The 16985-nt window shown below is 40.3% G+C and overlaps 1 protein-coding gene across 6 annotated transcripts in view; it reads left to right on the forward strand.

Annotated features, from left to right (window-relative positions):
* Positions 1-16620, forward strand: part of AIG1 (androgen induced 1) — a 192495-nt gene extending 175875 nt beyond the window's left edge. For 2 of the 6 annotated variants that reach the window (XM_036317648.1, XM_036317643.1), the window contains 2 exons: positions 9210-9373; positions 15943-16620. In XM_036317648.1, the coding sequence (XP_036173541.1) occupies positions 9210-9373; positions 15943-15970 (192 nt within the window). In that variant the 3' untranslated portion in view covers positions 15971-16620. Of the gene's footprint in view, positions 1-9209; positions 9374-9723; positions 9873-9967; positions 10296-15942 lie in introns of those variants that run through there. The other 4 variants (XM_036317644.1, XM_036317645.1, XM_036317642.1 and 1 more) reach the window with 3 other exon arrangements.
* Positions 16621-16985: the final 365 nt, after the last annotated feature.

Raw genomic sequence — 16985 nt, forward strand, 5'->3', positions numbered from 1 at the left:
TTCTAAAACTTATGCTGAAAGGCAAAAGACCCAGAATACCCAACTCAATATTGAAGAAGAAGAGAAAATTGGAGAACTGACACTACCTGACTTCAAGACTTACTATAAAGCTTCAGTAATCAAGACACTGTGGTTTTGGCAAAAGAATAGATACAAAGATCAATGGAACAGAATAGAGAGCCCAGAAATAGATTCACGTAAATATAATCAACTAATATTTAACTAAGGAGGAAAGGTAATAAAATGAAGAAGGGTATCTTTTCAACAAATTATGCTGGAACAATTAGAAATCTATATGAAAAAAATTGAATTTAGACACAAAATTTACACCTTTCACAAAAAGTAACTCAAAATACATTATAAATCTAAATGTAAAACTCAGTACTATGAACTTCGAGAAGAAAACACAAGAAATTTGGGTTTGGCAGAGCTTTTAGATACAACACAAAAAGCATAAGAACAAAAATACTGAAAACTACCTTGGGCCCCAAAATATCATCTAAATGTATTTGGTGGATAAAAGGGGAAAAAGGGGAGAGAACATAACATCTTTCATATTAGAAAATCTTAAGATAATATCTAAAAATGATGAATCAAGAAATAGCAATATATGGCGCTAGTCCGTTTGGCTCAGTGGACCCAAAGGTCCTGGGTTTGATTCCAGTCAAGGGCACGTACCTGAGTTGCAGGCTCCTCCCTGTCCCAGGCCCTGGTTGGTCACATGCAGGAGGCAACCAATCAATGTGTTTCTCTCACATCTATGTTTCTCTCTGTCTTTCCCTCTCTCTTCCACTCTCTCTAAAAATCAGTGGAAAATTATTCTCAGGGTGAGGATTAACAAAAATTAAGGGAGAGAGAGAGAGAGAGAGAGAGAGAGAGAGAGAGAGAGAGAGAGAGAGAGAGAGAGGAGAGAGAGGAGGGCAATATATGTCTACTTTTAAGATACATGGGTGTAAAAGTGAGAAGAAACAGCTGAAATTGTTGAAGGTGGCTTCCCCTGGAGAGCAGGACAAGGCATGGGAAAGAGAGCAAGAGCTGCAGTTGGTTGGGACAGGAGTTTCTGGGCGTTTTTATGAGCTTTCTAGAACTTTTAGATGGTTTGATTCTGAAAAAAATTAAAACTATATTTAAAAACAAACATTACAACTCAACTTGGAAAAAAAAGGTAATTAACTCGACCATTCCTCCCTTGCATCAGTCAGGGCATAATAATAGTGTGTCAGCTAATGTCTGTATTACTGTTAGACTGGGAACCCTGTCACAAGGGCAGGGACCACATCCACTTTATATGCTGCTACATTCATGGTTTGACACATTTTAGGCACTGATATACTTTTGTTGAATGAAAATATAAAAGAAACATTCATCAGTTGTGGAAGCAGCACACAGAGGACAGTAGTGACAAATAATACAGAGACGCTGAGCACTGCAGGAGCTCAAGAAACGTCTGGAAAGTTTGCTATTTATTAAAGACGGTTGGCGATTAGAGAGAGAAAGATTGGTAGTCCAAGGAGGTTGCAGGATCAAGGAAGATGTCATCATGGCCGGGATAACCAGAACATTGTTTGTAATCCTAAAAATAAGAGTCTGCTAGAAGAAAGAGAAGCACAAAATGTGCTAAAGAAACACTACAGGTCATTTTTGACAAATATGGAAATTATGATTTCTGTTGCGGGATTTAGGAAGTTCCTCCCCACCACACCCTCCTTCCAAAACTAGAAGAATGAACGCATGGGTTTCTCACCACCAAAGCCAGCCCTGATAAATTGCTTGGGCCATTAGTCCCCCGCTGACTACACTCCCCACTCCCCTCCAGAAAGAACACATGTTCCCTACAATGTTCAGTGTGTCAACTGGATGTTTGGCACCTACTAGTATATGCTTTGAGGAGGTCCAAATGATTAAAGTTAAGCAAGACCGGTATGAATTTTATTAAGAGAAATGTGAACTGAATCCTCTCCAGGGAAACATCACCATAAGTCCAGGTAGGCTGTAGAAAGTGGGACTCAAAGGAAACAAATCATTTAAAACCAGTTTAGGCATGTGCCTCCAGGACATGTGTTGGAGGAAAATATTCTGAAGCAAATTATTGGCCTGCGTGTGTGGATAAATTACTCTGATATTTATGATTGAGAATCAGGAAGAAAACACATTCCCTCATTACCTCACTACAGGAATTCAGTTTGGGAGGCACGCACAATTTGCCTCTTTCCCCAGGGATGGGTGGAGAGGCTTGTAACCTTGAAAACATCTTCGTGTGTGAGAAGTACAGAAAAATATTATATATTTCTGCACTAGGAACAGCGGTGGAAAGGTGTTTTACTTGTTTTGTTTGCATGTGTGTGTGTGAGTGTGTGTGTGTGTGTTTTATCTAACCTAAATTGATGGTGCTAAGCACTTTACATTAATGGATGAATACATCTTTAAGATAGGCAGTTCATACCCCTTTACGAAAGGGGAAACTGAGCTTCAAGAAGTTAAATAATGTCCAAGGTGCTACTAAGTGGAGGAGCTGGAAGTTGATCCAAAGTATAGATGACACAACTACATAGACATAATTTGTGGGGCCCAGGTCAAAATAAAAATGTGGAGCTCCTTGTTAAAAAAATATTAAGAATTGCAAGACGGTGACAGCCAAGCATTAAACTAAGTGTGGGGCCCTTCTGAGCACAGGGCCACAAGTGACTGCCTGGAATGCACACCCATAAAGCCAGCCTGATGGATAGATACATCCCAAGCTCTGTAAATTTGGATCAGCTTCAATGAGAAAATTAGAAAGACTTTGATCAATCTTAAATTATGATTATGCCTTAAAAGGTTGCCTTGAGGAATACTCCATTAAACCACAGTAAGTGAAGGATCATATAATTCTCTCTGTAACTTCTAATTCAATCTGTAATTGAGCTAGAAGATATTTCCACACTGCTTCCAGTGGGACCTCTCCATTTGTATTTGCCTGTGAGTTGATGCATTAATTCTCTAGCACTATCACACACACGTCACCCAGAGGAGTTTTCTGAGTGCTGTTTCCATCTAGGCAGACATCCTTTATCATATTCCCTAGGACCTACAGTCTTTGCAGCGGAAACCTTGGTAGCCCCTCTGCACCATAATCTCCTCAAGGGCATGCCTTTGCATCCCCACTGTTGCTTGCCACATCTGACACAAAATAGGGGCTCAAGAAATGTCTGTTGAACAAATGAATGAGTACATGAATTCCAGGAAGCTCCAACAGAATTCTAGGTTTTCAAAAATGTAACAGGAACCAGTCTTCATGCAATTAGTACTCAGAAAATGGCCCAAGGGGCCTATAGAATGGCCCTAAAATGGGTGGATTAGATCTAAAGAGAGGGCCAGCTCTAAAAGCAGCATTTGAGCCAAAAGCCAAATGCTCTTGAAAAGTCCTTCAGAAGCATCAGGTTGGAGGTGCCATGGAAGGCACACAGAGACCCACTGGATGAGAAGCTGACGCACATTCCTTATCTCACTCTACCCTAAGGCACACGCTCATTGCCTGCCAAGGAGCATAGTAAATTCCAGTAGGCTAAATGCACAAATGATGTGATTATTTCGTAAGAGGTAAGTCAGTGCCTTCTCTGAAGGAAGTGTTTATTACTTTACCTCTGCAGCCCTGCAGTGGTTTTCCTCTCCTCTGAGGAAAATTTAAAATCTGATCCCTGAGTTTTATAGGAGACTCAGTCCTGTATTAAAACTTCACCAAAACTGACTTATCTTGCATCTTGCAACATTTCTGTATTTCACACATTTTCCATAATGAGCATGAATTACTTTTAGAGTCAGTGGGGGGCAAGAAAAATTTACATAGAGATTTTATATTTAGGTTATTTTTGGTTCTGAGCATATTAAAAGCCATCCAGAGCCCTGTTCCTACCCATCATATCCTAGTCTTCAGACCATTAGAGGAGCCTGGCATACAAGCTAAGAGTTGTGCTGCTGAAGTACATATCCCTATACTGAACCTACTGAACCTCCTTGGGCTTTAGTGTCCTCATCTATAAGACGGTACGACTCTAATACCTTCCCCAAAGCATTGCTCATAAAATATTTACAACAGTGCCTGTCACTAAGAATTCAGGATCACTAGCTATTAGCTGTTACTACATTGAATCTGTGTTCTTCGTGTCTTCTGACCTAATGGCCTAACTGCCAAATAGCCTCACTCCTTACCAAAATGTGATGATAAAAGCAAGTTTAAAATCTTCTTTAAAATAAACTAATCTGTCCGGCCAGCATGGCTCAGTGGTTGAGCCTTGACCTATGAACCAGGAGGTCGCGGTCCGATTCCCAGTCAGGGCACATGCCTGAGTGGTGGGCTCCGTCCCCAGTAGGGGGCCTGCAGGAGGCAGCCAATTGATGATTCTCTCTCATCATTGATATTTCTATGTCCCTCTCCCTCTCCCTTCCTCTCTGAAATTAATAAAATAATATATTTTAAAATAAAATAACCTTGAGAACTGACAGGTCATCAGTAGTAAAATGGGTATGTGTGTCTATCTAGGATAAATAAGAATGACAGAGCCAGAAAAGGGAGGGATGCTATGTCTCCTTCACTACAGCTCCTTGAGGGCTCCAGTGACCTCCACAACTTATGAACTGTGTGATAGGATGACATTTGGCCATATGATGTAAAGAGCTACGGAGCTTGACCAGGTCAATTTGTCTTTACTTAACTATTTATCATTTATATCCATTCAGCATCCAAAGTAGATTTGTATGATACATAAAACACTTGAAATCAGAACAAATATATTTGTATGTGCAAAGTTTGTTTTCTAATTATTCTCAGTTCTCAACGCGACAGTGTTAATAAATGTGGTCTACTCTACCCTTGAACCACTTGTTCATTGGCATAAGACGCCACATTTTTCTGTCTTCCTTCCATGTCACTAGCCCATGTTTTTTTGTTTCCTTTTAAGCCTCATCCTCCTCAAACTATCCCTTAAATCTTGATTTTTTTAGGGCTCCCTCATGGACTCACTTTCTTCTTACCTTATATTCTACCTGGATGATTTCAATCTGTTTTGGTGGCTTCCGCCACCATCTTTTTTCCAACACACCCAATATATATTGCCACAGTAGTCCTTTTTCTACAGTTCAAACCCAGGTAACTGCCTTCAGAATATCTCCCCTTGGATATCTTACAGATACTTCAAACCCAACATGTCCAAACTGAACTCATCATCCCCTCAAACCAGCTGCCTTACAAAGCATTCCCTGTCTCAGGAAATGGCAGCATTCCCCACCCACTTAATCAAGCTAGGAATCTATGATTAATCCTTAACTCATCTCAGTTCCCTAACTGCCTAAGTCCAATCAGTCACTAAGTTCTAATTCTATTTCCAAAATCAGTGCCTTTCAAATTTATTTTACTGTGAATAAAAAAATATATAAAACTTCTTTTGCAACATGACCCAGCCAGCATGCAGGTGTATGTGTGTGTACACACACATACGCACAAGTGAAACAGAAATCTCACAAAACCATTTTATTATCATTATATTCAAGTCCTTCTGATATTTTTTATTATTTTCTTCTATTTTTTCTTACTATTCTTACTTTTCTTACTATTATTACTTTTTTATATTCTTACTTTTTTTTAAGTGCTAGTAACCTGTGGGTTACTGGCCAATGTTTAACAGCCAGTTTTTCTGGAAGTAAAGGAAGGAGAACCCAAGCACAGCATTTGACAGCCCTTGGTGTAAGAACTCCCACTGTGGCTGAATTTAAGCTGCCAACCAACCAGCTTGCAACCATCCTTCCTAGAGATCCAGTAACCCACTCTCCTGACCATGTGATCTGTTTCACATTTATTCAGTACCCCTCAAAGACTTCCTGATGTCCATAGCAGGATAGAGTCTACAGTTCTTACCATGTTTTAAAAAGTCACCCACAGTGGAGGGTCTGTCTGCCCCTCATGCCCTCTCTCCCTTGACCTCAAGAAAATGTTTTCTTCTTGAATATCTGGGAGCTCTCCCTTGTTTTCAGGTCTTTTGACCTACAATTCCATTTGGCTAGAAAGTTCTTGTCTCCCATCTTTGTTCAATTAATTCTTACTCCTCCTATCACAGCTTAAACGTAACTTGATTCATTTATTCTTTCTCCTACTATGTGACAGGCATTGTGGTAAGTATTGAAAATACAATAAGATATTTAGATACTATAAAGGGGGAGAAATATTATTCAAGTAAATATGTCATTCAAATTTAAGTACTAATAAAAGAATAGCTTTAATATAAAAGAGATTTATGGTTCTGAAAGAGTTTGTAAAATCTGATCTAAGATAATAGGTCAGAGAAAATTTTCTAACTGATGACTGGTTCATTATAATAGTTGAACTAAGATATAAAGGAGAACTATAATTTAATGAGTCTAAGGGTAAGGTAACTAACAGCATAGACAGAAAAAAAAAATGGAGCAAGTGAAAATCCACATGGCAGGAAGGAACATGGCAAAATCAAGAAACCAAATGAAAGCCAGTGTAACAAAAGCAAGGTATGATATGGGGGGATGAAACAGGCAGAAGCCATTCTATGAAGGGCACTCTAGACTTTGTTAAAAATGTGGGTCTTTAACAAAAAAAGCAATGGGAGGCCATTGACTTGTTTGAAAGGACATAATGTGTTCAGATTTCTGGTTTTAAAACTCTGGCAGATGTGAGGATGAATGGGAAAGAGACAAAAGTAGATATGGTGGAAGACAGATTAGAAACTATGACAGTACTCTAGACAGAGATGGATGATTGTAATACAAGTTATGATACTGGTGATGGAGATGCTAAACAATAAACATATTGGAGAGATGTGTGAGGTAACCTTGACAAGACAAAGTTATGGATTGAAAATGTGTGATGAAAGAAAGGGAAATAACAAGATGACTCCTGGGTTTGGGTTGCAAAACTGAATGGAGGTAGTACCATTCAGAGAGATAAAGAATAAGGAACAACAGAGGAGGACCAAGGTTTGAGGAAAACAAGCATGACATTGGCTGCAGATATATCAAGACAAGGGTATCTTTATGATGTGCAAAATGAGACGTGATGATGATTGTTGGATCAGAGGAGGGATCTGGATGGGGACATAAATTGTTGAAATTTATGTGAATAGGTAGAAGACATGAAGCAGTGCCATGAAAAATCTCATCAACTGAGAATGCATACTATAAGAAGGTTTTAAAACCAAACCTTAAGGAAATTCAGCATTTAATGGTTTGGTAGTGAAGGGTGAACTTACAAAAAGATCCAAGGAGAACAGCACCAGAGGTAGGAAGAGAACCAGAGAACCTGATGACAGAGAGCCAGTGTGTTTTTTGTTTTGGGGGTGTGTTTTGTTGTTGTTGTTGCTGTTGTTGTTAATCCTCACCCGAGGATATTTTTTCCATTGGTTTTTAGAAACAGTAGAAGAGAGAGGGAAAGACAGAAAGAAACATCCATGTGAGAGAAACACATCAATTGGTTGCCTCCTGCACTGGCCCCAACCCCAGGGCCTGGGCCAGGGAGGAGCCTGCAACCAAGGTACATGCCCTTGTCTGGAATTGAACCAAAGACAGTTTGGTCCACTGGCTGACACTGGAGAAGTTTGCTTTTGAAGAGAAAGAGAGAGAGAGAGCAGTATTTGTGAAGTTGATGGGAAATTTTTTGTTGTGCTTTACTGAAATATGTGCTTTACATATTTATCAGTTATGAAAAAAATGATTTGAAAGGAAATTGAGTACATAAGAGAAAGAAACACTGATGGTAAGTGCAAGGCTCCCCCAAAAAGCAGGAAATTACCTCTGAGCATCCAGGACAGCCTACACTTAAACTTTTCTTAATCTTGACTACACTAGTTATTTCCTCTTTAATATCTGAGGACAAAAATCACCTTTGTCTCATTTACTTCTGTATCCCTAGTGTGTATCACAGCACTCAGATAGGAGGCATTAATAAATGTCAATTTTAATTGCTCGTTAAAGTGAATGACACTGGAGCTACATTTAATAAAATAGACCATCCCAGAAGTCTTGTGATACTATAACATGTGCATATATGTATGTATGCACACACACACAAACACGCATAATGGTTATCATTTTTTTAGGCTAAAATTAAAACTGGTATCATTATATTAAGCAGAAGCTATTTGGGCATTAAGACAAACTGGCCTTAGATTGAGATAGAAATTGAAAGTCAACCAAGAACCAAGAAGTCTCCAGAAATAGATGAGCAAGTCCATGAGTCATTTTTGTGCAGAAAATTGAGCCTTGATTATATCAAGGAAACAAATGGTGAAAGCACATCCTGTTGGGACATGTGGATGCATCATTCACACCAATCCAGGTGAAACCCCACATAACAGGACTTCTGCATCTGAGATGGCTTGATGACCTAGTAAGTCAAGAAAACTTTTTAAAAAGAAAACCTTCATCGTTCCCTAGCCGATTTGGCTCAGCGGATAGAGCGTCGGCCTGCAGACTGAAGGGTTCGGGCTCGATTCCAGTCAAGGGCATCTGCCTGGGTTGTGGCCTCGATCCCCAGTAGGGGGCCTGCAGGAGGCAGCCGATCAGTGATTCTCTCTCATCATTGATGTTTTATCTCCCTCTCCCTTCCTCTCTGAAATCAATAAAAATATATATATTTTTAAAAATAGATGGGATGTGGTTATGTAAAGAAGAGATTAAGAAGATTGTACAACAGTACTTAGACAAACAACAGTTTCAAATCCCTGACTAGAACCCTTCAAGAGTCAGAAAAGACAAGGAGGAACTGAGGAACTGCCAGATTGGAGGAGAATAAGGAGTCATGCCCACCAAATGCAGCAGATAAAGGACATTAATGGGAAAACAGAAATTCCAAATAAAATCTGTCGTTCAGCTAGTAGTATTGTGTACCAAGGTTCACTGCTTCATTTTACCATGGTGATACAAGATGTTACCATGCAGGGAAGTTGAGCAAAGGGCATATTGGAGCTCTCTATACCATATTTGCTACTCTTCTGTGAGTTTAAAATTAGTTCTGCGTGAAAAAAAAAAAAAAAAGAAAAGAAATTACAACAGTGTTTCCAGTAGTTCCTGAGTCTCGGAAGCAAAGCTGTGATTGGCATTGCTGAAGCATGGTTGGAATGGGGGAAGGGGTCCTGTTGGTAATATCAGCAACTTTGAAATCTGACATGAGAATAAGTCCTGTCTATGTCTCCATTGCAATTCCATTGCAGGGTGTGTTGGGTGCATCATGTGACCGGGATGTGGGCGTACCCCTTCCTGGAACACATTGGCCCGGGAGCCAGAATCATCTTCTTTGGGTCTACAACCATCTTTATGAATTTTTTGTACCTGCTGGGAGAAGCCCTGAACAACTATATCTGGGATACACAGAGAAGTAAGTATTGTTTAGGGGGGCATAAAACAAGAGAATTTCAGTCTTGAAAAGTGTGTGCAGAGACCGAAGGAAAATTGTGCTGTAGCATGGGATCACTTAGGAAGAGTTACTTTTTTGTAATAACAATGTTAATTTAAGAGCTCCTGGCATTTACCTGAAAGGTTCATTACTCACTTTGTCTTATTAGCTAGTAAAATATCTAAATCTAAGAGAAAAGAAGCACATCTATAAATTTTATAGTGAAAAATGTAGTGTTAACAGAAAAAAATTTAGGGAGTTCACTCTGGTTAGTAAGTACTGCCTTAGCTAAAGGACCCCCAAGGAAATAGATAAATTATTAAATGTAACAGGTCTCGATGGAAGCCACCCAGATCTCCACTTCTCACATCATCCTTCCCATGGGTGCAGTAGCCTCAGAGACATCTCACCACCATTCTGCTAGACATAGAGCAGCACAGAAGGCCCAGGCCACATGATTCACCAGTGACTGTCATGTTCAAGGGCAAAGTAGTCCGGGCACTAAAGGGTAACACTTCATTGCTGCAAAAAGTTTTTTAACCTACGATTTGATTTGTCTTTTGTTTTTATTTATAGCAGGGCCTCCATCTTGGCAAGGCACGTAATCTTACTCAAGCTGTGCAAAACCTGTCCACAGTGTATGTAAAATAACATAAGAATGGGAAGGTGAAAAAAGCAGCAACACGGATATGTAGTGACTTGAGCTCTCACGATAATCCATCCAAAGACAAGATGACTTGGGGATTTTAGAGAGCTCTGGGCATCTCCTCTGAAATAATCACAACATTCTAGGCCTCGCCAGAAACTGATCTATGTTCCACAGACATTGAGTACCCTACTTTGTGCCAGACACTATGCCAGGAACGTGACCTAATTAGACAAATAAAACAGTCATTGCATGGTTGTCGAATTGGACTTCTTTTGTGTGTGGGTCTTGTAAGATGGTTTGTGTCAAAGTGTTAGCCAATGTTAAATGGCCCAGAAGAACTTGAGGGTTTCTTTTCTCAGCAGCTGTCTTGATTTTAATAAGTGGTCTATTAGGAAAAGTATCAAAATTTGTATTCAGTTCAGGCCACGGCTTGAGGGACCAGAAATTAATCTTTCCATAATTTTCCTTTCTGTTCAATGGGAATAGTAATCTTCCTCTACTAATTAACTTATAAAAGTATTTAGCTAACTTTCAAAATATATTAAAAAATAAAATGTAGCCTGGCCAGCGTGGCTCAGTGATTGAGTGTCGATTTATGAACCAGGAGGTCACAGTTCGATTCCCGGTCAGGGCGCATGCCTGAGTTGTGGGCTTGATCCCCAGCAGGAGGCGTGCAGGACGCAACCGATCAAAGATTCTTTCTCATCATTGATATTTCTATCTCTCTCTCTCTCTCTGTCTCCCTTCTTCTCTGAAATCATTAAAGATATATTTTTTTAAAATAACAGAATAAAATGTAAGCAGTCTTAAGTTTTGTGAGAAAGGCCATAATTCAATTTAAGCTAATACTGTATGTCCAATATATAGTATATGATGGGCTTTATTCTATTGGTCACTTGCCATTGTTCTACTACTTCTAAGAGAAAATGGCCTGAAAAGAAAGAGAGAAAAAAAATCCAATCTATATTAATATAATACTACATTTTAGCAGCTTTGAGTGAGAAGTTAAAAATGAATAGGGCAACTAAGGATTTGTTGAATCACCTGTTCAATTTAATTTGTGCCATTCTCTTCAGCAACTTGAGTTAAAGATGACTAACATTTTGTAACTCATGTCAAGTATAGGGATTAATTTTATCTGCATGGGACCATCTAGATAATTCCATGGGGACAGATGTTTTATGCCAAGTGGCCATCTTTTTCATACCTGAGAGGGATCACAACCTGATGGCCTCCTCCAAATCTTACCTGCCAAGAAGCTTTTTTAGGCCTACACAGTGGGACTTTTGTTTGGAACCAACATTTCAAAATTGGAAGATTTCACATCAAGGCCACATTTTTTATCTTCTCAAATATATTAAGACCTGGCAACACGGAGCCCACTGTTCTCTTCTGGCAACAATGGTTTGAACTTGAGTATCAGTTGCCTACTTTAGATGGCTGCTTAATTTTGCCTACTCCTCACTGGCCACTTGGCTGTCACCTTAGCTGCCTGGTTCGGTAGGTAGATGAATCTGAAACTGCCAGTTAAAAGAAGTGTGTCCTATGTGTGTTTGTGTGCATATTGTTAGGATGAACTGAATCCAATCAAGTACAGTATTACAATTCTGAGTACGTTTACTTACACCCCAAACAAAATTCCCCAAGAAGCAGGAATACCACATTTCAGCTCCTTTCCTTTTATCCATAATGAATTTTAATGGTTCACTTGGTTATGCTTTGTTGTCCTCAACTACAAGATAAAATCGCATTATTATAGAACCTTAAAACTAAAAAGATTAGAAAATCATCCTAGCCACCCCTTACCTTTTATAAAGAATCAACTGAGGCCCATAAATCTTAAGTAACCCACCAAAAAAGGTGGGTGCAGAGCCACCTCCTTCTGACGGATGTTCAATCCAGTGTTATTTCTAGTGAACCAAAAGAATGTCACCATTGGAAAATCAGACACATGAGAGTTTAGAAAGTTCTCTCAGAACCATGGACCTAGATTATGCTAAATTTATAGGTAATCATTTACTCTTTTGAAAAGAAAGTTACTCCATGTGGCTTTGTAGATATTGTATTAGTTTGCTAGGGCTGCTAAAATGAAGTACCACAAATTGGAAGACTTTAACAATAGAAATGTCATGGCTCACAATTCTGGGTGCCTGAAGTCCAAAATCATGGTACTGGAGGGTTGGTTCCTTCTGAGGACTATGAGGGAAGTAATGTCCCAGGTCTCTCTACTTGGCTTGTTGATGGCCATTTCATGTTCACATGGAGTTCTCACTTATGTGTGAAGCTGTCTCCAAATTTATTTTTATAAAGACATCAGTCATATTTGATTAGGGCCCACACCGGTGACTTCATTATAACTTGGTAAAGAACCAAACACAGTCACATTCAAAAGTACTGGGAGTTAGTTTGGAGAGATACAATTTAGCCCATAACATTCTGCCTTCAGCCTCCCCCCATATTCATGTCCTTTATTCACACAAAATGCATTCCTAATAGCCCCCCAAGTCTTTCCAGACTCAACTCTTAAGTCCTAAATCTCACCTTAAATATTATCTAAATCACACAAGTAAAACTGGGGGAATGATTCATCCTGAAGCAAAATTGCAAAATTGCTCTCCAGTTATGAACCTTTGAAACCAGACAGAAAGTTATCTTCCAAAATGCAATGGCTGGACAAGCATAGAATATACACTTCCTTTCCAAAAGAAAGAAATCACAGGGTAAAAAAGGGTCATGGTTCCCAACCAAGTCGAAAAGCTGGCAGGGCAAATTCCATTCGATGTTAAGGCTTGAGAATAATCCTCTTTGGCTGAATGTTCTGTCCTCAGGACTCACCAGGCTATGGCCCTGCATCCTTGGCCCTGGGCAGCAGCCCTACCCTCTGGAGCCAAGAAGGATGCAGCCCATGAAATGCCTTTGGAGTCGTTCCTCCTGCGTTTCATCCTGCCTGTTCATCTATGCTGGCAGTGTTTCTGCTGGTACAAAATTTTCAAAACCCCTTTGGCCTCCCATGTAATCCATGGGGGTCCAAACCATCAGGCAGAGGGTCCCCCACAGGTCTTTCCAGGCTCTGCTGAAATGATTAATTGAGTCCACAGGTCATCTGCCTAATCTCTTTAGCAAGCAGTTGTCCAGCCACATGCTTGGCCTGCTCTCACACTCCAAGGTCCTGGGGATTAGGAAGGGATTCAACTGATGACTTTGGTGGGGGACACAATTCAACCTACAACAGCTGAAATATTTCTGTACTTTAAGAATATTTCAATTCCGCCCTAGCTGGTTTGGCTCAGTGGATAGAATGTCGGCCTGCGGACTGAAGGGTCCTGAGTTCGATTCCAGTCAAGGGTACATGCCCTGGTTGCAGGCTCGATCCCCAGCAGGGGGCAGTCGATCAATGATTCTCTCTCATCATTGATGTTTCTATCTCTCTTTCTCCCTCTCCCTTCCTCTCTGAAATCAATAAAAATATTTTTTAAAGAATATTTCAATTCCAATGGGTCTTATTAAAGTCAAACTTCATACAACCAGAAATGAAAGTGTCTAAGGGTGAAAGGTTGAGGTGAGGAGAGAGAAAGCAGACCAAAGGACAAAGGAGGCCAGAGCCAGGCCTATGTGACAGAAACATCCACCTTTCTTCTCTCCCAGCTGCCCATCTAGCTCATGTCCCAGCAGTGTCCCAGCCTGCCCTCTGGTTGATCCCCTCTCCCAGTCTGGTTGATCCCCTCACCCAATCACAGGTGACTGAGTCTCTCAGTGTCAATCAGCTCTTCCTCTGTGTTTCCGAAAGCACCTCCTGCCTCAGCTCTGTGACAGGTTTCTTTCAACTATTTGTGTGGAAATTATACCTCTGGTTCTTCCAAATATTATTTACAACTGTCTCATTTTTCCCTCTACCTCCAAGCTGCCAAACGGAAGTAGGTGGGGAGTCGTTTTCCCTGTCTGGGTCAGTGAACACCCCCTGTTCTCCACCCCTGCTTTTGAAGATTCCACTCTTGCTGCCAAGTCAACCCATCTGCAGGGAAACACTTAGGAGGAAGCAGACTTGAAAAAGAAAAGCAAGCAGTTACCTCCTGACAGTTTCTCCACAGGGATGAAGCGGGAACCCAAGTCGTGTGTGTAGTTTGAATGGAATCTGTGTAGTGTTTTTCTGCCTTTGCCTTGGTTACCCAACAACTAAGCCATTGCCTGCTCACCCCACAACCCTACTCCTCCTCCCTTCAGATGTCCTGACTCCTGGATTTGAAGTTTTCCTTAATATGATTCTGAAAATTACTTTGGAAAAAGTGGTACAGATCCCTGCCAGTTCCTTAGTCATGAAAACCAAACCTAAAAGAATATCTAAGGACACCTGTTCAGAGCATGTTATCCACATTGTACTGAACCCACAAAACACATACTAGGAGCCAGGGTGGGGGTTATTTCCTAATGAAGCCCCATCATGGTGACCCTCTGCAGCTAGGCTTATGATTTTTTATACTGGAAGTTCCATATTTTGTTCTGGTTTCCCTCTAGGCCAGCCGACTGAGACCTCCTCTATGTTTACTGTTTATTAATTGATTCAGTAAAGATGAACTGTGCCCCTACTAGGAGGCAGACACTGTGTTATGTTCTAGGAATATAATGTGGAATGAAGCAGGTAAAGGCTCTGCCCTCAGAGAGCTTGCAGGTTATGAAAGAATACCAACAGACCCTCCAAGGCAACAGGTGGGGTGATTTTGTTCCAGCAAAAATTCTCTGAGAATTTAGTATCAGAAGAAAAATCTTTATCTAGAAAATAAGTGGGAAGCATTTGCCAGGGTTAACTTTGATTCATAAGAATGACTTGAACATTTTCATCTCTAGGAAAATGAAACACCATTAGCTATTTACCATATAGGCAATAGACAGAGATCTTACCAGTCCAGTCCATATGCGTCTCAGGAAGAAAAACAGTCTAGCAGCAATAAAGAGGAAGGATCTCTTACCCTTTGAGACAGCATGGAGAGACCTGGACAGTATTACGCTAAGTGAAATAAGCCAGTCAGAGAAAGACAAGCATCACATGATCTCATTCATATGTAAAATCTAATGAACAAAATAAACTGAGGAACAAAATAGATCCAGAGACATAGAAGCATAGACCAGACTGTCGAATCTCAGAGGGAAGGTGGGGGAGTGTGGGTGGGTGGGAGGAGATCAACCAAAGAACTTGTATGCAAATATGCACAACCCTCAGATAGAGACAATAGGGTGGTGAAGGCCTAGGGCAGGGATGGGCTAGAAGAGTTCAAGGGGGGGGGGGGGGGAGGAACATATGTAATACTTCAAACAATAAATATTTTTTAAATAAAAATAAAAGAGAAAAAACTGTCTATGGGGCTTGGGTTGAAGAGAGGGAGAACTTGAGTTTAAGTACAGATGGTTATGAAAATAAACAGTTCTTGTGGCTGATAAGCTCTCAATGAGCTTAGAAATGTATATATTGCTTGACTCTTAACCACCTAGAGTCCCTGTCTTGGGCAGGAACAGGAATAAAATCAAAATGAAGAAGGTCTATTTGAAACTATCAGTAGCACCTCCTATCGCTACAAGTTCCTTACAAAGCAGTCTGGTTGGGGTTTCTGAGCAAACTCCATGAGTCAAGAACTAACTTGAGTCCCTCACTCCCAGAAGCCACAAGGACTGGGTGTGTCCCGGAGATGTTTTGTCTTGATTTGAGGGAAAGGGGTGGGGAGAGAGGTCACTGAGAAAGTTTCTGAAGAAAGCAGTAAATGACTTTCCTTCTCAACTGGAGAAAAGGGGTGAGTGCAGGAGGGTGGACGAGAAATGGAGAGAGGAGAGGTGTGGTTTTTTAAAAGCCTCTTGGCAAAGCTGCTCACAGTTTAATCTGATGTTCACGTAAAGTACTTTGCCTATCTTTTAGGTATGGAAGAAGAGAAAGAGAAGCCTAAATTGGAATGAGATCGAAGTGTACAAGGAAGAGCTGGACTGGGCTGCCATGAAGACTCGTTATCCCCATTTCCCCTGGGGCACTGGCAGTACAGGAGAGGAAGCCTCACAGAACTTAGACCTCGGTGGAATGTACCCCACCTCCCCGCCCAAGGGAGGACACCTTTTATAGAGAAATAAACTATATGAGAATAGAATACAGTTGTTTCCAAAATAACTCCTCTTTGTTTGTTAACGAGCTCGTTCCAAGTTCATGATTGATGATAACATTTCCCCCCTCTTCCAGTTTCTAAAACTAAAACTGCTCATGGGATTTTAATCTGTGCAATGGTAATGCCATTAAGAATAAAATTCTGTTGTGTTTCTTGTTGAGAAATTTGTGAGAGTCAAAGGAGCAGATGTAGAGCAAGGCATTCATGTATTTGCCCTACAGGTGGCTGGAGAAAGGAACCTCGGCCCCAGCGTCAGTCTGGCGGAAATGTGGTGGATGACCCCTACTGCAATAATGTCACGGTTGCCTCAAACAGGCAATGTGACCGAAAAGTACATCAATTTAGTCAAATCCATGAATGTTTTTGTATCTCATGGTTTAATCTTGTGAACTGTTTCCTAAATGCAAACTATCATTTTAATAAAGACCAAGCAATCCCTAGTCTGATGTCTGCACGGTACATCTCAAACCCTAACAACATCGTGTCTCCTTTCTTACTTTGTTTCTATTACCTGTTGAAAGTGGGCTTACTGAGTCTGGTTCTTATAATTTGCTGATTGCAAAAATGTATATCTTTTTGATAAATCCAAAAAAGAATAATTTTTTTTTTGCGGGGGGGGAGTTACTTTACAAAGTGACCATAATTATTTTTAAGTAATATTAATGCAGAATATGGAGTAGAAAACATAAAAATAAATCTTAGAGAAATATAATGAAGAAACTAATAAAAACAAAAGCAGAAACTATGTAAAGCAGTAGGAAAATAAGAGTGGAATTGATTATCACAATAACTAATCTATATAAAT

This window comes from Myotis myotis, unplaced genomic scaffold (genome assembly GCF_014108235.1).
Source record: "Myotis myotis isolate mMyoMyo1 unplaced genomic scaffold, mMyoMyo1.p scaffold_m19_p_7, whole genome shotgun sequence".
Lineage (NCBI taxonomy): Eukaryota > Metazoa > Chordata > Mammalia > Chiroptera > Vespertilionidae > Myotis > Myotis myotis.